At 42.6% G+C, this 22,283-nt stretch overlaps 1 protein-coding gene across 1 annotated transcript in view; it reads left to right on the plus strand.

The window, feature by feature from the left end:
* The window catches only part of cfap46 (cilia and flagella associated protein 46), a 169,761-nt gene that overhangs the window by 25,381 nt on the left and 122,097 nt on the right, over positions 1-22,283 (plus strand). The window contains exons 11-17 of the mRNA XM_080206034.1: positions 873-1,063; positions 4,270-4,498; positions 6,668-6,779; positions 10,726-10,852; positions 15,898-16,025; positions 17,024-17,169; positions 20,993-21,126. Of these exons, the coding sequence (XP_080062160.1) occupies positions 873-1,063; positions 4,270-4,498; positions 6,668-6,779; positions 10,726-10,852; positions 15,898-16,025; positions 17,024-17,169; positions 20,993-21,126 (1,067 nt within the window). The remainder of the gene's footprint in view (positions 1-872; positions 1,064-4,269; positions 4,499-6,667; positions 6,780-10,725; positions 10,853-15,897; positions 16,026-17,023; positions 17,170-20,992; positions 21,127-22,283) is intronic.

Raw genomic sequence — 22,283 nt, forward strand, 5'->3', positions numbered from 1 at the left:
TTATCTGTATTAGACCTTGCAAAATGCATTACCTCACATTTGTCCGGGTTAATCTCCATCTGCTATTTCTCCACCCAAGTCTCCAACTGACCTATATCCTGCTGTATCCTCTGATGGTCCTCATCACTATCTGCAAATCCACCAACCTTTATGTCATCTGCAAACTTACTAATCCAATCAGTTACTTTTTTCTCTAAATCATTTATATATATTACAAACAGCAAAGGTCCCAGCGCTGATCCCTGAGGAACGCCACTTGTCACAGCGTTCCATTCAGAAACACACTCTTCCTGTGCTACTCTGTCTTCTTTGACCGAGCCAGTTTTGTATCCACCTTTTCAGCTCACCTCTGATCCCATGCAACTTCACCTTCTGCACTAGTCTGCCATGAGGGACCTTGTCCAAGGCCTTACTGAAGTCCATGTAGACATCGTCCACTGCCCTACCCTCATCAATCATCTTTATCGCTCCCTCAAAAAACTCGATCAAGTTTCTGAGACATGACCTTTCCTTCACAAAACCATGTTACCTCTCGCTAATACGTCCACTTATTTCCAAGTGGGAGTAAATTGTCCAATGTTAACATTAGCTGGGATCATAACAATAGTGGAAATATTTCTGGAATGTAAATTATTCGTTGGAGTGTTTGCTAACCTTTGGTGTTTGAACATGCATCAAGCACTGCTCGCTCACCTAAATACAGTTACAATCAGATTCTCTTAAGTGAGTAATGAAACAGTTATTTATATTTGGATTCACAGATGTAAATCAAATTCCTTCATGTTCATGTGGAAACTTAGAGTAAAATTTAGATGTATAATTTTGCAATGAATTTTGTCAATAATCTGTTTTTGCCATTTGCCATTCTATAGCGTTGCTTGAGAGCAGTTAAGCGAATGGATGAGGTTCTACAGAATGCGATACGTATGGGGAATTGGGATCTAGTTCAGGTTGTGTGCATAACTCAATGGAAATTCTGCCTTCCTTTGCTTCAACCTAATTTGCGCAAGAACGTGTTCAAACAGCTGACCAACATAGCAACAATTCTCAGTGATCTTGACAGGTAACTGCAAGTTGAAACTGTTTGTCTTTTTTAAAATCAGTATCAAGTGCTCCCTAAGCAGATAGAGTGGGTATGCTGCTGTACAGTGATGAGAAGAGTGGACAGAGATGAAATTGTTGAGGAGTCCATGCTGCATGTGCTACCGACATTTACATTTGACAGGAACGGAGGCCAACAGTTAGGAGTGGGTGGGGATTGGGGCGGGGGTGGGGGAAAGCAATTGAGGATCGAGGTGAAAGTTTGGGTTGGATTTCAGCTCCTGCCCAAGACCAGGAACATTTAAGCCAGTTCTCTTGTTCCATCATGTCCTCGAGCCATTTTCCCAAAGGTGGGGTGTGGGGCGACAGGGCAGCTGCACATTAATGCAAACTGATTAACATTCCTACTTGGCCTTCAGGTTCTTGCAAGTGGCAGCAACCAGTTTAGCTGCTTGAAGCATCTTGCTTTGTTGTTTGAAGGCTGGTGGCAGACCATGGGACAGGGAGCAACAGTCATCGTGCCAGACCATGCCTACCTGGGCGTAGCTGCGGACCATCATGTAGAGTGGTTCCCACAAACCCCACAGAGGCCTGGTTGTAAAAGAAATTAGTAGAAAGTCCCTTGTTTCCGCTGTAACATGTAAACAGTGGAGGAAACCAATTCACCATCACCATTCAGCAATTCACTAAAGATCCTTAGACAGCACCTTCCAAACCCATGACCATTTCAATCTCGAAAGACAAGGGCAGCAGATCATGGGAACATCACAACCTGCAAGTTCCCCTCCAAGCCACTCACCATCCTGACTTGGAAATATATTGCTGTTCCTTCGCAGTCGCTGGGTTAAAATCCTGGAATTTCCTCCCTGACGGCATTGTGGGTCAACTCACAGCACATGGATTGCAGCAATTCTACAAGGCGGTTTCTTGGTTTCCGTTGTATTGAAGAATTTGAATATCATTCACATGCTTTCACTTTTCTGAAGTGTGAATTTGGGGTAATGTAAAAGACGTTCAGAATTTCCTGTAACGATGGATTGATAATGCATGCAGATCTTACCATTATGTGACACACAGTGGGTGACTGTGCGAAGTTTGCGCATTCTACCGGTATCTGCGAGGGTTTCCTCCGGGTGCTCCAGTTTCCTCCTACAGTCCAAAAATATGCAGGCTAGGTAGATTGAAGAATGTGCTCAAGGGGAGCGGTTGCTCCCTCTGCTCCCCCTCTAGCTGCGCCACTGTTGCTTAGTGGGATTCAGAGCACAATACGTTTTTAACCTGACTTACCGGACATAAGGAGCAAAAGTTAACAGTTTAGAATCCATAAAATGCAGAAAGAGGCCAATCAGCCCATGAAGTCGGCACTGACTTTCTGAAAAAAAAATCCCACCAGGCCCTCAACTCCACCCTGTCCCTGATAACCTGGGCATTTACCATGGCTAATCCACCTAATCTACTCATACTTGGACTGTGGAGGAAACTGGAGCATCAGGAAGAAAGCCACACAGATATGGAGAGTACAAACAAATTCTATACGCCCAAGGCCAGAATAGAACCCGGGTCCCTGGCACTGTGAGGCAGCAGTGCTAACCACCATGCCACTGCACTACTCAACTCACAATGCCCTTATTTTCTCCCACAACTCTGCCTATTTTATGCTAGATTTGAAACATTACAAGGCAAGATACATTTTAAATGCATTCCTTAAACCATAGCACAATAACAAAATGATGAATAATGTTCCAGGGTAATGAATTCTGTACAATTCTTCAAGTAGATAGCAGAATTAATTTCCTGCAGTTTTACCTGACAAATAGTAAATGGAAGTGCTGATGGATCCTTCAATCCATCAAGCATGTCACTGTTAAATCCCAAAGGTCCAGCCATCTCCATTGTTTTACATTTTGTGACAGCGAGTACAAAAGTAATATTAATTCAAGACATTTGCCTTTGATTTTAGTGGTAGACAAATTCTTACCTTCTTAAGTTAATGTTTAACACTTCACTATTTTGGCAAGAAAAGCAGTAAAAGGTCTCAGAAAATAATGTTAAAATCATTTAATTTACAGGATGATTTTCTCATTTTTGTTTGCACCATTAAATAGGCATTACGATATAGAAGCTTTATCACAAGCCGTTAATAGGCATCACGATATAGATGCTTTATTATAAACGGTTAAATAGGTGTTACAATATAGATGCTTTATTACAAACTGTTAGATAGGCACTGCTTTATTGATGCTTTATTACAAACTGTTAAATAGGTGTTATTTTATCGATGGTTTATTACAAACTGTTAACTAGGCATTACGATATAGATGCTTCATTGCAATACCACAAATTTCCAGATCATAATTACCGATATTATTTTTCAGACTTATAATAATGAGATCTGTTAATTTATTTGCAAAAGATAGTAAAAGTTAATTTTCATTAAAATATTTTCTGACTGTAGTTTGCATGTGACTGCTTTACTTGTTGAATTTTACTGCTAAATGCTAAGTGCTCAGTAGTGAACAACAATGTTCTCGAAAAAAAAACTGTGCTCTCCTATCATTTGGTAGTAGAAAATTCCCAACTAAAAAAAAGTCTCTTTTGTGACTTTACGTTCATTTTATAAACTCATTTCTTGTTGCATTAACATTTAAGCAATAAGTTTGATGATCTCAGTCAGATGCCACTAAGATCTTTACTGATAGCAGCAGTGACAACCAGTGTGGGTCCCATCTCGAGAAATCGGGCAAGCAACTAGATTGTAGCCAGTTGGGGCCTAAGGCATGTAAATGAGTACTTTTTTTAATGTTAGAGATTTCTTAATGGGTAATAAGATGATGAATGGGATAGATAGGATAGAGGTGGAGAGACTCTTCCCGCTCAGAAAGGATAGTAGGACTAGGGGGCACAGCCTCAAGATAAAGGGGGGGCGGTTTAGAACGGAGTTGAGGAGGAACTTCTTCACTCAAAGGGTGGTGAATCTCTGGAATTCTCTGCCCGTTGAAGTGGTGGAGGCTACCTCGCTAAATATTTTTAAGACGAGGGTTGATGGGTTTTTGATAAGAGAGGGGATTAAGGGTTATGGGGAGAGGGCGGGAATGTGGAACTGAGCCACAACAGGAACTGAGCCACGACAGATCAGCCATGATCTTATTGAATGGGGGGACAGGCTCGAAGGGCTAGATGGCCTACTCCTGCTCCTGTTTCTTATTATGTTCTTATGAATTATTTTAGTTCGTTGATTCAGCTGCGCTGCCAAGTTCTCATCGAAATAGCTCAGATTGAAAAAGATGAGGAACGGATAGAGGTTGCCATGGACCATCTTAAAAAGGCTCTTGCTCTGGATAATAAAGGACCGTACGAAAAATATATTCATGAAGAACTGCACCGTCTGCAAATGTACGCAGCAATTTATGAACTTCCTGAGCAACCGGAGGATCAAGCAATCAGGAAGATTGAACAGGTAAAATGCAGAGAAATTTTGAAAAATGTACTGAGAATATCGTACAGAGTAAACATTTTTTCATTAGAGGTAGATCAAAATTATTGTGTCTTATTAAGTGTTGCATCCTCAGTAGCATATCAAACTACAGGCATTAATAAATCTCTATTACAAGTAAATATGTTACTATCAGACACATTCAATTAGATCAGAAGGCCGTATAGAAACCTTTCTCGGTATTTTAAACTCACCATCTAGAATGGGGCATGGAAGGGTTTTTTTTTTGGATGGTAACATTCGGATAGTAGAAGTTCACTGCTGGGAACCTGAAAGAACAGCCCCTGTTATTCAAGTAAGGAGAAGGATTTGAAGGAATGGGCAGTCCTGTAGCCCCTAAAACAAACAAAATCTTAACCAATCTTTTGGCTCCTCTTGTTGCCCTTCAGATGAAACTGCAATCCCTAGAGTGTATCACAACAGGCTGAGAAGTTATGATGCACCGAAAGTACAAAGTTTTAGGCGGTTAAATCATCATATAAGGATTCTGACCTAAAGCTTTTGCTTCAACTGAAGGCTTTTTATGTAACAAAAGGGGACAAATCTATTTTTATCGGGGCTGGAATGGGAATTGGTGTTATGGATGAGTGACTGGATGGGGGGTGAGAGGCTGGAAATGGAGAGTAAGAGTTAAATTCAGTGTGCAATGATTGATGGGATGTGACAAATGGTGATCCCCTCCCTCCCCCAAGGCTCTTACTGGGACGTCAGCTTTTTAGCCACTTAGATCAATGAATTGGTTGAAGGACAAGACAGTTGGTTGCAGGAACTGAGCAAGACTCCTGCCAAACCCATGACTACTACCAAATAGAAGGACAAGGGCAGCAGATACATGGGAACACCACCACTTGTAAGTTCCCCTCCGAGCCACTCAGCATCCTGACTTGGAAATATATCGTCGTTCCTTCATGGTTGCTGTGTCAAAATTCTGGAACTCCTTCCCTATCAGCACTGTGGGTGCACCTACCCCACTTGGACTGCAGTGTTCAAGAAGGCAGTTCACCACCACTTTCTCAAGGGCAAATAAAGTTTGGGCAGTAAATGTTAGTGTAGCCAGCGATGCCCACATCACATGAATGAAATTTTAAAATTGTCATGAAGTAGGAAGGCAAAGTAAATAACTTGAAAGTTGAAGTTTGGGTCAGTTAACCACAACTGAATAGCTGTAGGATATTGGATGGCATTTAACAATTGTAAAAAAAAGGCCTTTCAAGTACGGCGCTGTGCTAACTATAGCTTCAGCAAGAACTACAGATCCACTGTCTGAGGAAAGAAGATATATCTAGCATGAATCAAGCAAATAATTGAGAAAAAGAAGAATGTTTTTTGTGAAAGCAAGAAGAAAGAATAGAGAAACAAATGAAGTTACTGGAAGCAATTTTCTGACCTCACCTGCAGCTGGGATTCTCCAGTCCTGCTGCAGCGAATGGAGATTTAGCTGAGTGGCAAATTCTCCATTCTCGCTGGCAGCGTTGGTGGGGTGTGAATGTGTTAATCATACGGTACAAAACTAAAATGGATGGTAAATAAATAAAAAGAAAATGAGAATGTTAATACAAACAAGGGTGCCTGTATTTTAAGCAAGTTTGTAAAATGGTAGCTGCATAATATCACATGTAAACCAGGTCAAATCTGTGGCCGGAATTTTCCAGCCATTCATGCCGGCGGGATTCTCTGGTCCCACTGCAGTGAATGGAGATTTGGCTGAGTCCCAAATTCCCCATCCTCACTTGCAGCAAGGAATGGCCATTAAATTTCAGATATTTGTTGAATGATCTTTGGTATAATATATCTTTTGGTGTAAATAAAATCTGTCTTCAAGTAGCATCTTGTTTCCATAAACTTATTTCCTTACACCAATGAGTGAATCATTTCTGAACACCAAGGGAGCAAAGCCAGAAAGGATCTCCATTCTATTATTAAGTTTACTTCTCTGATCAATAAACCCAGCATATGTTCTTGCTTGGTGGAGGTTGGAAAGATACATCTAAGAAATGGGAAAATAAAACCCAGTTTGGTTGTTGCGTGGCAAGGCGTTGCATGCAAAATATGTATAGTATATTCACCTTTCATAGTTTATTTGCTTCTAAGACAATTCACCAAATGATCAAAGACTATTTTCTTGTATTGAAGGCCAGAAGAAACGACAGTTTACAATACAGTCGATCTTTGCTGATTAAGGCTGGTCTGGCTCTGGCTTCTGATTCTTTCCAGCTGGTACTAGATGGTGAAAATGAGGCTAAAGGTGAATCAATTAAATTACCGTTCACTGCATGACTGTAGAAAACCAGTTAGCTTAGATGGCTAAATACTGTGGATGCTGGAATCTGAAACAGGAACAAAAAATGCTGGAAAACCTCAGCAGGCCTGACAGCATCTGTGGAGAGAGAACAGACCCTGCACGGGTCAGATTCGAAACGTTGGTTCTATTCTCTCTCCACAGGTGCTGTCAGACGTGCTGAGATTTTCCAGCATTTTCTGTTTCTCTGTAGCATAAACGGCTAGCGTGTGGTTGAGAACAGTGCCAACGGCCAGGATATGATTGTTGTTCCCATCAAGGTAGACTCAGGATCTGCCTTCTTGCCCTACCCCTGAGAGTGGAAGGCAATAGCAAACGTTACATTCAAACTGCCAGGAAAATGGCTCAGGATGAAGGATCAGCAGACAATGAGCCATGGACCTGCCTTTAGGGCGAGCACATGGAACATGATGATGATGATATAGTTATAGTGCAGGTGTCGAATCCAAATATCTTGATATGAACCCAGTAACAATATTTGTTTAATTTAATTAGTTATTAGAGGTTACAGTGTCATGGGAAAGAAATTCAGTTTTGGCGAGGGTACAAAATGGGTCATAGAAGATAGACAACCTGCTATACATTACATTCGCTATTCCTTTCCAATGATTGCAAATTAACTATTTTCTTCCCAAGCATATGTCACAGACTTTAACTTTTTAAACCCCTCAGCAAATTAATTAATATCAATTAATTGATATTAATGCAACTATTAGCTCAAATAGCAGTGAATGTGACTTTCTGGCTGTGGCCTCCCTGAGACTGGAAATTCCTGTCCGAGGGCAATAGGCCTTTAAACAATCCGTCAAGTTGTCCGTCCGCCCTGATGATTCCCGTGGCGGGCTGAACTGGAAAATTGACCTGACTGTAAAAACATAATGCAGTTAATATATTGCATCAACATCTTCCAATTGTTTAATCAGTAACTGTTAGAATATAACCAGTGATAACATTGGATCTGGTATAGTTTGACTTGTGGTAATAAGCTGTAAGAGGCAGCTGACCCAGTGGACTATGTAGCCAATGACAGAATGATGTGGACAGTTGACCAGCTGATTCAGTATAAGTAGGAATCTGAGAATTGTGCGGAGTTTGGAATGGTCCAGGGTGAGGCCTCAAGTGTTAGAGTAATGAAGTTTCTTTATTAAACCTTTTCTTTGATTTCCCTGTTGGAGTAAGTTTTGCTTCATTTTATTGCCTATAATTGAAGAATACCTTCTGCTGGATGAACATCCAGTTATTACTTTTCGTGTTACGATTAAAGGTACAATCAAACTACAGCTGTAAAGGTGGTTTCAATTGCGTTGACACTGCAGTTATCGTGTAAATGGAGCCAGAATCCAGGGGCAGCATTCAACCTGAATGGAATCAGACTTTCTGAAGGAGACAGTCTTCTGCCCCACAGTCATTGTGGACATTCCCATCTGGCTGACACACTGCAAGTTTCGTGTTGGTGCAAAGTTGGAACAGTGTTGATGCCTGATTTGAACCATGAATGCACCATGAGACATTCTAGATTTGATAGGGATTAAATTGGATAGACCTCAATGTGCAATTAACTCACAACTGTTCAGTCTAATGCAGGCAGCTTTGTGCTACCTCCTAATAAGATTTCTAGGTGCAGCTAACACAAACTGTTCATTGGTTGCACGCATTAGCAAGGAACCTAATATATTTGGCACTTGCATTTTTGAAACTAGTTACAGTGAAGGTGTATTGGGTTGGAGTAGATGCTGGAAGTTATTCTGTAACCGGAATTTGGCTTGGGAAAGACTAAAGGATGGCTGACTCAAGGCAGAGATTGGGTACTCTGGCATCTGGATGCTACATTAGAGAGATTGACAGGGAGTGCTGTGACGGGTGTTGAAGGACTTGTTGATTTCAAGGCTTCTGCACAAGTTGGTTGCTTTCAGGCTGAGCACAGAGCAGAATACTTACCTTGGATTTTTAATGTACTCATTCATGTGATTTTCGAGTCTCAGGCAAGGCCAGCATTTATTGCCCATCCCTAATTGCCCTTGAGGGCTTGGCAGTGAACCACTGCAGCTTATGCAGTGTAGGTGTTCCTGCTATGCTATTAAGTAGGGTGATCTGTGATTTTAACCTGGCACTAACGAAAGAACGGTGATGTATTTTCTTTTAATTGACCACAACTGACAATATGCAGCTCCAGCTCCCAACGGTGTGGGAGATGTGAATACTGCGCCTGGATTCTGGCTCCATTTACACGATAACTGCAGTGTCAATGCACATTGAAACCATCTTCACAGCAGCTCCACAGGTGTGGGGTTGTCGCCTGCTTTCAGGAGCTGTAGCAGGACTCCATGTGAGTGGCAAAATTCAGCCTCTTGATTCCCCAATCAGCAAAGATGCTTTCTTTCCATCTGATCCTTAGATTCTCTTACTATCTTGAAAGTCTCACTCAAATAACATTTTAATCATCTAAATTCTACATGCAGTGCTAGTTTATGTACTTTATTCTTGCAATTTATCCATTGGTATCATTCTGGTAAATTTGCACTGCACTCCCTCAGAGGTGTCTAGAACTGAACTTTAGTTGAGGCTTTGTGTACCTGTAGCATAACTTCTACCCACGTGCATTGAGTTTTTTATATAAAAAGCTCAGCATTCCATTTTTTGGACAGATAATTTTCTCTCCATGACATTATAATACGTGTAAACGTAGCCCAGTCCATCATGCAAACCAGCCTCCCAACCATTGACTCCGTCTAAACTTTCCGCTGCCTCAAAAAAGCAGCCAGCATAACCAAAGACCCAAAGCACTCTGGACGTACTCTGTTCCACCTTCTTCTGTTGGGAAAAAGATACAAAAGCCTACTCAAGAACAGTTTCTTCCCTGCTGCCATTAGACTTTTGAATTGACCTACCATGTATTAAGCTGATCTTTGTCTACATCCTATCTGTAACTGCAACAGTGTATTCTGCACCTTCTCCTTCCTTCTCTCCTATGTACTCAATGAACGATATTTTTTGCCTGCAGAGTGTGCAAGAAACAAAACTTTTCACTGTATCCCAATACATGTGACAATAATAAATCAAATCAAATCAAAAAATTAATCATCCACATTGTAATGGATTGATTGAAGTAGTTGAATATCTAATTAATTTGGCCTACCAGCCAGTATTTTGTTACAGTTTAAACTAATTTTATGTAGAATCAAAGATACCAATAGATTTTATTTTTGCCTTAACAGTTACATCTTTAAAAAAGCTGTTTCGATTTTTAATAAATTAGTTAAATCTTTCTTTCTCACCCACTTCTAATTTTAAGTAAGGAGTCTCACAACACCAGGTTAAAATCCAATGGGTTTATTTGGATTCACGAGCTTTCGGAGCTCTGCTCTTTCCTCAGGTGAGTGGAGTGGCTCACCTGAGGAAGGAGCAACACTCTGAAAGCTCATGATTCCAAATAAACCTGTTGGACTTTAACCTGGTGTTGTGAGATCTCTTACTGTGCTCACCCTAGTCCAACGCCGGCACCTCCACATCACGTTTAATTTTGGCTTTCACTGGGTCTATTATGCAGGATGATGGCACCTTGTCACCGTTAAACAAGTTACAAATCTCCACAAAATATTTAATATTGCCTGTGGCGCAATTGTTTACATTAATGTGAAGGTACGATTTGTATATAACTGATTGAAGATTTAGAAAATAAATGTGATGGTTGCTTCAAACAACTAAGATCTGCTGTCTGGACCCACGTGATAGAAATTTTAATCTGTCCTACATTGAATTAGTTTAAGTACAATGAACTGGATAATTGGCAAGGCAGTGAAAGGCATGCCCAAGTCCTTGAAGGAGTGTGCACAGTCAATACACTGAGGCTCACAAGGAATCAAGACTGATATTATTGTTTTATATTTCCTAGTATTTGTGGCCCAGGGTCATACAGGCCTCATTGGCTTTCTTGCTGCCAAAGCTCAACATTATTTAAACTCTGTAGAGCAAACACATGGACATCTGGAAAGACTTGAAAATGTAAATGATAAATTGAGGTAGGTGAAAACTAATTATAACTTTTGAGAACAAATTATGGGTGATAAGGGGAATTAAAGAGTATTGTTTCTCCTTGGAAGGGCAATACTACGTGTTGCATTTCTTCAGCTGAGGCAATATTTGTTGAATACCATTTTAGCTGAAAGCTTATCTGAAATGTATGACGAATCACAAAAGTATCGTTTGAATGTGCTTATGCAATTGGCAAAACAATTCTAAACACAAGTATACCACTGAAAGATCTCGGATACAAGCACATGTTTTTCTGGAGGGAGTAGCTGCTGTCTGCATCACATTGATCAAAAGCTGTGATCCCAGCTGATTAAAAAGAAACACATTTTTTTCTAGTCACCAGAAGAAATGAAGGTGAGTGTTTGAAAGTGACATTCTCATAATACTGTTCAATTTAGACAAAACTGGATACTGCTGCCCTGCCAATGGGCTTTTTTAATCTAGCCAGTGACCTGCCGCTACCACCACTGCTCCTATCCCCAACTTAATTATGTAAGTCACCTAGCCTCCATTGAGTAAATTGAAACCATTAAGTGGCTAATTAAAACCCACCTCAGAGCACATTCCACCACCACCTGGATTTTATTGGTGTTGGTTGGGTGGTTGGGTGGTTGGGTGGGTGGGTGGGAGGGAGGGAGAGGGGTGGGCGAGGGATGCAGGCCTTTCTGCTTAATGGGACCCCCTGAGTCCATTGGATGGACCCCTCTTAAGTTTTTAATGCTGCCTGCCCCTGGTTGCCCAACCACTGAAGGCCTCTGAATCACAAATCCTTCACCCATCTTGCTGGTTCTTGCTAGCTTGGCCCTGGTGTGTAACCCCAAAGTCCTGAAGCCAGCACTGCGCACTTCTGTCCTGCCCCAACGTGCTCAAGAGCTGCTGGCCTTTGGCTGGTCTGAAGTAGGACCTTCTGATCCAGAATGGCGGAAATCCTTCCTCTGGCCTAGCAGTGGCCAAATGGTCGCTGTTGTGAATATCTGATTTCATAACTCATACATTTTTGAAAGTAACTTTTAGTTTACGGAACTGAATTTGAATGTTGACCAATGGAAACATTTGGTGACAAATTGGTAAAGAAACCTGGAGTAATTACATTGCAAAGGATAGCCTGTGTTTCTTTAGCAAGGTGAGAGTTAGAAGTGAGAAAACCCAACCAATGGATGACCCTCTCTGAGCTTTAGGAAGGGGTATGAGGGCTAAGTTATTTCTCAGCCTTTTAGGTAAGATCAAGTGTACTCTTGGCATCCTGCACTTGGTTGAAGTCATGAGGTAACACTGAGGCTTCAATTGAAGCAATATTTTAAAGCGACATCTAGGCCTTTTGGCTAAGTTGCAAATGAGATCAAGCCTTGGAAGAGGTGCAATGCCTACTCCAATCAGCTTGGATCATGTACATCAATCCCAAGACAGGAAATGGTGAAACTATCTTGTCAGCTTGAATCTGGAATGTCTCACTTGTTGAGACTTTGAATTGGACTTTGATTGGATTGAATTGGGATATAAAACAAAAGTTATTTCAAGAAGGGATTTAAATTAGTCATCTAGTTCCCAAATCAAAGAAGCAAGAGTCACCAGGCAAGCTTTTCCCTGATATCAGCTGATGTCAGATGGGAAAGTGGGGTTGAGGCCGCTGATAGCAAAAGCTGCTTTTTCTGCCACGTGGAAGGTAGGCATGTCGTATTGCTGGCAGGTGGACTCTGATTTAATTCATTCTTGGGACATGGGCGTTGCTGGCTGGCCAGCATTTATTGCCCATACCTAATTGCCCTTGGAGGGCAATTGAGAGTCAACCACATTGCTGTGGCTCTGGAGTCACATGTAGGCCAGACCAGGTAAGGATGGCAGATTTCCTTAAAGGACATTAGTAAACCAGATGGGTTTTTCCAACATCAGTAGATTTTCAATTCCAAATATATATATATTTTTTGTTGAATTCAGATTCCACCACCTGCCATGGTGAGGTTTGAACCCAGGCTCCCAGAACATAAGCTCAATTTCAAGATTAATAATCTAGTGATAATACCACTAGGCTGTTGTCTCCCCAAGCTGCCCCAGTGTACAGAAAGCACACCAGATGTGCATCCCTTGGTGCTACCTTGGCACTGCCCTGGCACCCCCAATGACATCCTCCAGAAACTTGGCAACATCCTGGCATCAAACTAGCATTACCCTGGTAGAGCCCTCTCCTCCTGACAGTTGTGTGGGGAGTACTAGTCGCCCGAGACCAATCGTGCTTCCAGGCAACATCCTTGTAAATCTCCTCTGCATCCTTTCAATAGCTTCCACATCCCTCCTGTAATGAGGCAACCAGAACTGAGCACAATACTCCAAGTGGGGTCTGATGAGGGTCTTATAAAGCTGCAGCATTATCTCCCAACTCCTAAACTCAGTCCCTTGATTGATGAAGGCCAGTACAGCACCCGCCTTCTTAACCACATCCTCTACCTGCGAGGCCAATTTAAGAGCCCTATGGACCCGGACCCCAAGGTCCTTCTGATTCTCTACACAGCTAAGAGTCTTACCCTTGATATTATACTCTTTCATCCCATTTGACCTGCCAAAATGCACCACTACACATTTATCTGGGTTGAAGTCCATCTGCCACTTTTCCACCCAGTCTTGCATCCTATCTATGTCACGCTGCAACTTCTGACTGCCCTCCAAACTATCCACAACACCAACCTTTGTGTCGTTGGCAAACTTACCAACCCATCCCTCCACTTCCTTATCCAGGTCATTTATGAAAATTACAAACAGCAAGGGTCCCAGAATAGATCCCTGGGGCACTCCACTGGTGACCAACCTCCATGCAGAAAAAGACCCATTCACAACCACTCTCTGCCTTCTGCGAGCAAGCCAGTTCTGGATCCACAAGGCAACAGCCCCTTGGATCCCATGCCTTCTCACTTTCTCAAGAAGTCTTGCATGAGGGACCTTATTGAACACCTTGTTGAAGTCCACATAAACCACATCTACCGCTCTTCCTTCGTCAATGTGTTTAGTCATATTTTCAAAGAACTCAAAGCACCTATAAAAGACCAAGATCTGGACTGGAACTGTGTGAATTGACTGTAAGAAATCAATCCGCGTCTGTCCAAAGTCAGGACAAGAGGTGTAGGAAGGAGTATGAGGGCTAACAGTTATTTCAAGAAGGGATTTAAATTGGTCACCTAGTTCCCAATTCAAAGAAGCGGAAGTCACCAGGCAAGCTTCTCTCCGATATTGGCAAAAGGAGCTGGGGTGGTCCTGATTTTCAAATCATTAAGCCCACATTCAATGAGATTTTTGAAAGAAAGTTGAAAGTTTTTTTTAGTCAATAGCTAAATGTATAAGATCTTGGACCTTAGTGAATAGCTAGTACACTGAGGAGAAGTCAAAGTGAATTTCAGAGAGCTGTGACATACTGGTTTGATTCAAGAAGGAGTGAATGAACTCTCAAGATGTTGCAACAGATTGGGTTAGAAATAAGCTTTCCTTGTTGCATAGTAGTCATTTCCACTGGAACACATAATTAAAGCATGTAGTGAGCAAGGAGGCACTACTAACCTATGAAAAGCAAGCTTATATGAGAAGAGGTTATTTCAATAGAGAGAGAAATTTCTAATTAGCTGTTAACATTTGTGTCTATATGCTATCACAGTCTCTTAGAACCTTGCATTATGAGAAAGATTTCCCAGATTTTTTTCTCAAAATCAGACTACTTAGAAAAAACAGTTTCTTCTAGAAGGTTGCATATTGGTAAAGTGATGAGGATGGTGGGAGTGTTGGTTCAATATTGTGCAATTGTGCATCTGAACTGTGATTTTCCTCAGAGCTGCTCTCTCCGCCATCATGATTTTGCTAGCAGTATAGCGGAAATTGTGTCTACGCATATAAATGAAGTTTCCGCTGCACTTCCAGTGGCGTTTTCAAACTGAAGTGGAAAGGGATTTTCCACCTTTTTAGTCCTTTAGTAATGAGGAAGGGTCGTTGGCAAATAGATAAATATCTTACTACGAATGCTTGTTACAAATACCCTTTTCAAAATCGGAAACAGCCAGCTTTAAAATGCAACTCTCCAAAATATATCTGGGGGGAACGTAGGATGAAATCTGGTTACATCAGACTACAGCCTTCTTTGCTTTTGCCCTACAAATGTTATTGGGGAAGTAACGGTTGGATTTTCTTTTGTGCTTCTCCTTCACCTTTCTTGGGCCATGTTGAGAGGGAAGGGCTAATGGGAGGGGCTTGTTGCCAAACACCCCAAGGAAATTCAGCATTACCTTGAGGGGCATTCTATGGTCTGTTTCTCACAGCAGGAGGTGATGCGCTGTTCCCCAGTGGGGGCATCTTCTGGTCCTGCTGCTGTCAATGGGAGTTCCTAATGAATGCCCTGGGAAACACGCAGGGGGAGTGCAACATCAGCAGGACCAGAAGATCCCACTGGCATGAGCAGCCAGAACATTCCATCCTCGGCAAAGACTTTATTGGAACTCAAACCACCTGGCATCAAACATTAATTGTTTAATGTGCACTGAGCCTTTTAGAAGGGCCAGGTAAACTGTGTTGCATATTAACTAAGCTTGAATCACCTAAAAAGGGGAAGCAATGGTCCAATGTTATTGTCACTGGACTAGTAATCCAAAGGTTTGGTGTAATGCTCTGGGGATCTAGGTTTGAATCCCACCACATTAGATGTTGAAATTTGAATCCAATAACAATGCAGAATTGAAAGTCCAAAAATGACCATGAAGCAATTCTACGTTGCTATCATCAAGGGGTATGGGGAGAAAGTGGGAATATGGCGCTGAGATAAAGGATCAGCCATTATCAAATTGAATGGCAGAGCAAGCTCAAAGGGCTGAATGGCCTGCTCCTAGTTTCTTAGATTAAAATTTTTTTTGGAAATGTTAGTCATTAGTTAAATGTTTCCCAATATCTTTCTTTGTGAATTTTGCCGCATGCTTATAGAAAAGTCAGAAACTAAATTGTGAATGATGACAGCATTCATGGTTCACTATTTAAATATGTTCCTGAATTTTTGTTGTGTCTATAGGGTGAGAATTTGGGCTGACCTTGTTAAAGTTGCACGTAAGCAAGAAGTTTGGGACGTCTGCCGTACAGCTTGTCAGTTTTGCTTGTTGTATGATGATGAACGATGGGGACCAGAATGCCCTGATAATGGTGAGATTGGAAGAATAACTTTTTTTTTCAAGAATTAGTCTATGGGGGCGATTTTGTTGGCTCATCCCACCAGTTGATTGGCATGGCGAGCCAGTAGAATCAGGTGAGAGGCGAAAAATCAGGTTCATGTCTGTTTTTTAGCCTCTTGCAATGTTACCAGCCTTGATTTGCCAGAAAAATTGTCTTTGTGCCCATTAAAGGTGTGAAGCTTAGTTTAAATATTCATCAGTTCATTTACATATAATTAGTGAATCTCAAACGTTCCCTGGATGGTCGGGGGCAGGGGCAGGGCCAGGCAGTGACACACTGGCATTGACAACCTAGCACCCTGGGCAGTGCCAAGAGCAGGGGCAAGGGGGTACTCCATGGGGGGCAGTGGAGGTACTCTTTGAAGGGGGGGGGGGGTGGATCAGCCAGGGGGGTGATTTGGGGACAGGGGGTTTTGGGGAGTGGGGTTGTGGGGATCAGCCAGGGTGGTGATGGGGGATGAAGATTAGTCAGGGCAGTGATGGGGAGGTGGAAATCAACTAGGGCAGTGATTGGGAAATGGAGTGGAAATTGGTCTGGGTGGCAGTCGAGTGTGGGGGCTGGGATTGATCAGGTCAGCAATTGGGTGGGATGCAATTTCTGGGGGGCGATGGGACAATGAGGATGGTGTGGTGTGGGGGGGGAGGTTATCCAAGGGGTGTTTGTGTCGGGGGGTATACTATGTGTACACAGTGTGCTGGAAGATCAGAGTGTCTGCGCAATGGCAGCTGTAGAGTTCAGCAGCCGGCTTCCTGGTGAGAATAGGCTGCAGCCACTGACAAGATTCACATATGGGCTTTTTTTCTTTTTCACTAAATACGTACAATTGCAACTGGGAACTTGCCCACAGAATTGGCGCGATTCTGTCCCATTTTCACGTTCGTTCGGCACTTGGAATTTATTTGATAAGATCACCTGCTATTTGCATGAGCTAGAAAATGTATTTTGTTTGGTTTTTTGCTCTATTCCAGAAAGAAGGATAAGAATAAAAACATCTATCTCAGAGGGAAGCATTATCACAGATACTGCTTTAATACAGTTGTCTTTGCAAAAAGTCTGTTATTCTCCAGTCGATTTACTCAGAATCCTTGCTGACATACGTTTCATTAATGCGGAGGTAGGTCTTACATTCAATGATTCAAGAATGTATTGGCTTCAATTGCAAGCCTATACTCTGCGAAACCAACAGTTTTAGGAGATTAGGACATATGAACTTCATGCATTTTCTTATTGTTCTGGAAGTGTTTCACGTGCATTTTCTCTTCAAGATGAAGTTATTCTGCAGGGAAAATATGAAATCATGTTCGCTTGACTAATGAGGGAAGAACCATGCTAACAACCCTGCTGAAGCCACAGCGATTGTACCATGTGGTGGACAAGTGGCAGAGTAATAAGATGCTGAAAGGAAAGAATTATTGCACAAAAATTGCATACAATAATGTTCATAGTGTTATGTATATATTTACGTACATTCATGAAGCATTCCACATGAAAGCGGAGTGAGAGGGAGCAGAGTGAAGGCTGAAGGGCTTTGGCTCAAAACGGGCTTCGGTGAGAACAGGCAGAGGCGAGAGTAGGTTCTTTTTTCGGACAGTTTATTCTTGTTTTTCCCAGAGTAAAAAATCAAAAAAAAAATGCCAGGCAAGATATTGGAATGCTCCTCTTGCAGGATGTGGGAGATCAGGGAGACCTCTGGTATCCCTGCCAACAACACCTGCAAAAGGTGCATCCAGCTGCAGCTGTTAGCAAAGCGTGTTGGGGAACTGGGGAAGGAACTTGATGACCTCTGTCTAATTCGGGATAATGAGAAGTATATAGACGGTAGCTTAAGGGAGGTAGTTACTCCTATGTAGCAGAGCACAGGAAATTGGGTTACTGTAAGGAGAGGAAATGGAAATGTGAAAGGACAGGCAGAGCAGGGTTCCCCTGTGGCCATTCCCGTCCACAACAGGTATATTGAATTGGATACTATTGTGGGGGAATGCTTTACCTGGGACAAGCTGCAACAGCCAGAATTCTGATACTGAGTCTGGTTCTGCAGCGCAAAAGGGTGAGAGGAAGTAGAGGAGAACGGTAGTGTTAGGGGACTCAATAGTCAGAGGTACGGACAGGAGGTTCTGTGGTCGGGACAGAGACTCCCACATGGTTTGTTGCCTCCCGGGTGCCAAGGTCAGGGATGTCTCTGATCGCATGTACAGCGTTCTAAAGTGTGAAGGTGATCATCCAGATGTTGTGGTACACATCGGTACCAATGACGTAGGTAGGAAGAGTGAGGAGGTCCTAAACAGAGAGTATAGAGAGCTTGGAAGGAAGTTAAAAAGCAGGACCCCGAGGGTAGTAATCTCAGGATTGCTACCTGTACTGCGTGCCAGTGAGGATAAGAGTAGGATGCTTAGGCGGATGAACACGTGGTTGAGGAACTGCTGTAGGGGGCAGGGTTTCCGATTCTTGGATCATTGGGATCTTTTCTGGGGCAGGTGGGACCTATACAAGAGAGATGGGTTACACCTAAACTACAAGGGGACCAATATACTTGCAGGGAGGTTTGCTAGTGTTATTGGGGAGCGTTTAAACTAGATTTGCAGGCGGATGGGAACCAGAGTGCCAGGGCAGATAATGGAGCGGGGATAAAAAGACAAGTTAGTTCAAGCAAAATCACAAATGGAAGGGTTGAGTGTGGTGGAAATAATCTTTTGAAGTGTGTCTATTTCAATGCCTGGAGTATTGTGGGGAAGGCAGATGAGCTGAAGGCATGGATTGACACGTGGAAATATGACATTATAGCCATTAGTGAAACTTGGCTACAGGAGGGGCAGGACCGGCAGCTCAATGTTCCAGAGTCCCAATGTTTCAGGCGTGATAGAGGCAGAGGGATAAAAAGGGGTGGGGGGGTGGGGTGTGGGATTGTTGGTCAGGGAAAGTGTTACAGCAGTACTCAGGCAGGATACATTAGGGAGCTTGTCTACAGAGGCCCTACGGGTGGAGCTGACAAACAGGAAAGGTATGACCACAGTAATAGGGTTGTATTATAGACCATCCAATAGTCAGCGAGTATTGGAGGAGCAAATCGGCAGAGAGGTAGCTGACAACTGCAAGAAACACAAATTCTCCCCATGTCTGTGTGGGTTTCCTCCAGGTGCTCTGGTTTCCTCCCACAGTCCGAAAGACATGCTGGTTAAATGCATTGGCCATGCTAAACTTTCCCTCAGTGTACCCAAACAGGCGCCGGAGTGTGGCAACGAGGGGATTTTCACAGTAACTCCATTGCAGTGTTAATGTAAGCCTACTTGTGACACTAATAAATAAACTTTGAACTTTAAAATGGGAGATTGCTTTGGGTGAACAAAATGTCAAAGTAGACTTAAATGGTAGCCATGGCCAGTGGCCACCTAGGAGATAAAATAGTGGGCAGTTGATGGTGAAATCCTGCAGATGTCACCAGCTAATCCCTGGATGAGCTAAAAGTGAAGAAATTCAAAGTTCTAGCAACCTGACGACCACTGTCAGCGTGCGCACAACTAACATTTTTGGAAGGAGGTCTTGTTCCAGAAGGATGCAGATGTCAGCAGCATCCATGGTGAAAGCCTGAGCCTCTTGAGATATTATTGCTCCATCATGTCGAGGAAGCTGATCCTCTGCTTGTATACTGTAAGCTTGGCCATTACCTCCCACAAACTAGAACTTGGAACTCAATTTTCCCACTTTAGGTTTTCCCTAGACGGTAAAATATCCTACACCCTAGCTATGACTGTAACACGACATTCTGCACTGTCTCATTTTCTTCTCCATGAATGGTATGCTCTGTCTGTATAGCATGCAAGAAACAATACTTTTCGCTGTATGTTAATAGATGTGACAATAATAAATCAAATCAAAATCAAGATAATCATGCAATTGCAAACCTCAGTCTGCAGGTGATGTGCATCTTGGAAAACTAACACTAGAAGCCAGAATTGAGGGTGAAAGAGTCTATAAACTTATCATTTATATAATTGAATGAGTGATGCCCCAGCTCCTTGGCGGGGGGGTGGTTTCTGCTCACCTCCACATTTGTTTGTCATTCGCTGAACACGGGCGTCGCTGACTGGTCAGCATTTATTGCCCATCCCTAGTTGACCTTAAACTGAGTGGCTTGCTAGGCCATTTCAAAAGGTAGTTGAGAGTCAACCATATTGCTGTGACTCTGGAGTTGCAAATAGGCCAGACTAAGTAAGGACAGCAGATTTCCTTCCCTAAAGGACACTAGTGAACCAGATGGGTTTTTCTGACTATCAACAAACTTTCATGGTCATCAGTAGATTTTTAATTCCAGATATTTTTTATTCAAATTCCATCATCCGCCATGGTGGGATTCAAACACAGGTCCCCAGAACATCAGCTGAGTTTCTGGATTAATGGTCTAGCGATAATACCACTAGGCCATTGCCTCTCATCCAATTTTCCACTTCATTCAACTCCCTTCCAGCTCCTGAACCGCCCATTTCTTGGCAGTTAAAATGCCACCCATTGTCTCCATTGATGTTACTAATTTTCCAATCATCTTAGAACATATTAAAGTTATTTAATATTTACTGTGTGCTGTAAGGAGTGGCATGGTGGCCCTGTGGTTAGCACTGCTGCCTCAGAGTGCCAGGGTCCAGGGTTCGATTTCTGACTTGGGTCACTGTCTGTGTGGAGCCTGCACATTCTCCCCGCATCTGCGTGGGTTTCCTCTGGGTGCTCCGGTTTCCTCACACAGTCTGAAAGATGTGCTGGTTAGGTGCATTGTCCTGAATAGGCGCCAGAGTGTGGCAACTGGGGTAATTTCATAGTAACTTCACTGCAATTTAATGTAAGCCTTACTTGTGACTAATAAATAAACTTTAAGCTATTAATATTTCTGGTGATATTTGTTTCATTTTGAGAAAGTTGAAGTTTAATATTTTACCTTACTTGCCCAGGCAGCCATCCAGCTGTTAAACTCACAAGGTGTTCAGTTCAACAACCAGGCAGTTTTCCCAAAAGATAAACAGAAGGATCTTCAGGAACTTGGAGCCAGAAAACCAGAGGACATTCCAGAATGGGTAACTTACAGGTATCTTCAGCTTTTGTGATGCCTTCCTTTCTTAAATAATTATGAAAATGTCAAAAGAATTTTAAATTTTGGAAACAAAGTGCAATTTATCCCAATTTTGTCCCTGGCTGAACTGTGGAACCATTCGCAGATTGGGAATCTATTGACAGCTGGGATGAGTTTTGCTGAAGTTCCTGAACTGAACATACGAGCTGCACTTTACGTGTCCCGGCTGGGCATGTTTCATCTTTTTCCCCGCCATTTTTCTATGCCCTCTATTCCTTGACCAATAAAATATTTATCCACCTCCACTATAAATGCAGGAGTCCCACTTGGCCCTTGCTTAGCCTGTGCGTGTAATGGCTGTGGGGTGGGTTGGCCTGGAATTGGTTGCTCCATGCCAACTGGGGAGGAGGGAGGGTGGGGTGAGCCGCCCAGTTTCCCCCTCCCCCTCAACCCCATAATAGTCGGTCCTTTTTTGTGATTATGATACTGTTAGCAGTGTTCGTTACAGCATGCAAGATAAAGAACCTGCCATCATGTTGCCGAATCAGTTTCAGTCTTTGGAGGTTTCCAACCTTGTCAGTTTTTCTGTAGTTGCACTCTCCATTGTACACTTGTCTATTTGACCATGGCAGGTTGCAGAGTGCCTGTGAAACCCATGCTTGGCTACTAGAGTTTAATTCAAAATCAATTATCTGCATATTGCAATTACTTACCCAACTCCTGCATGAACTTTTGCCACTAACTGGCTTGTGTCAAACCACGCATTGGGCAAGATCCTATCGGGTTTCTAATCTGGCACGATGGCACAGTGGTTAGCCCTGCTGCCTCATAACAGCAGGAACCCAGGTTCAATTCCTGGCTTGTGTCACTGTCTGTGTGGAGTCTGCACATTCCTCCGGTTTCCTCCCACAGTCCGAAAGACATGCTGTTTAGATGCATTGGCCACGCTAAATTCTCCCTCTGTGTATCTTAACAGGGACCGGAGTGTGGCGACTAAGGGATTTTCACAGTAACTTCATTGCAGTGTAAGCCTACTTGTGACACTAATGAATAAAATTTAAACTTTAATTCCCATACTGCACTAATCCTGCAACCCCCTTGGCAGTTAAAATTGTGCCTAATAGTTCATGCTAATGATTCAGAGTGCCAAAATTGGTGTAGGATTTTGGGGA

Source organism: Carcharhinus amblyrhynchos, chromosome 17, assembly GCF_965287045.1.
Source record: "Carcharhinus amblyrhynchos chromosome 17, sCarAmb.v2.hapA, whole genome shotgun sequence".
Taxonomy (NCBI): domain Eukaryota; kingdom Metazoa; phylum Chordata; class Chondrichthyes; order Carcharhiniformes; family Carcharhinidae; genus Carcharhinus; species Carcharhinus amblyrhynchos.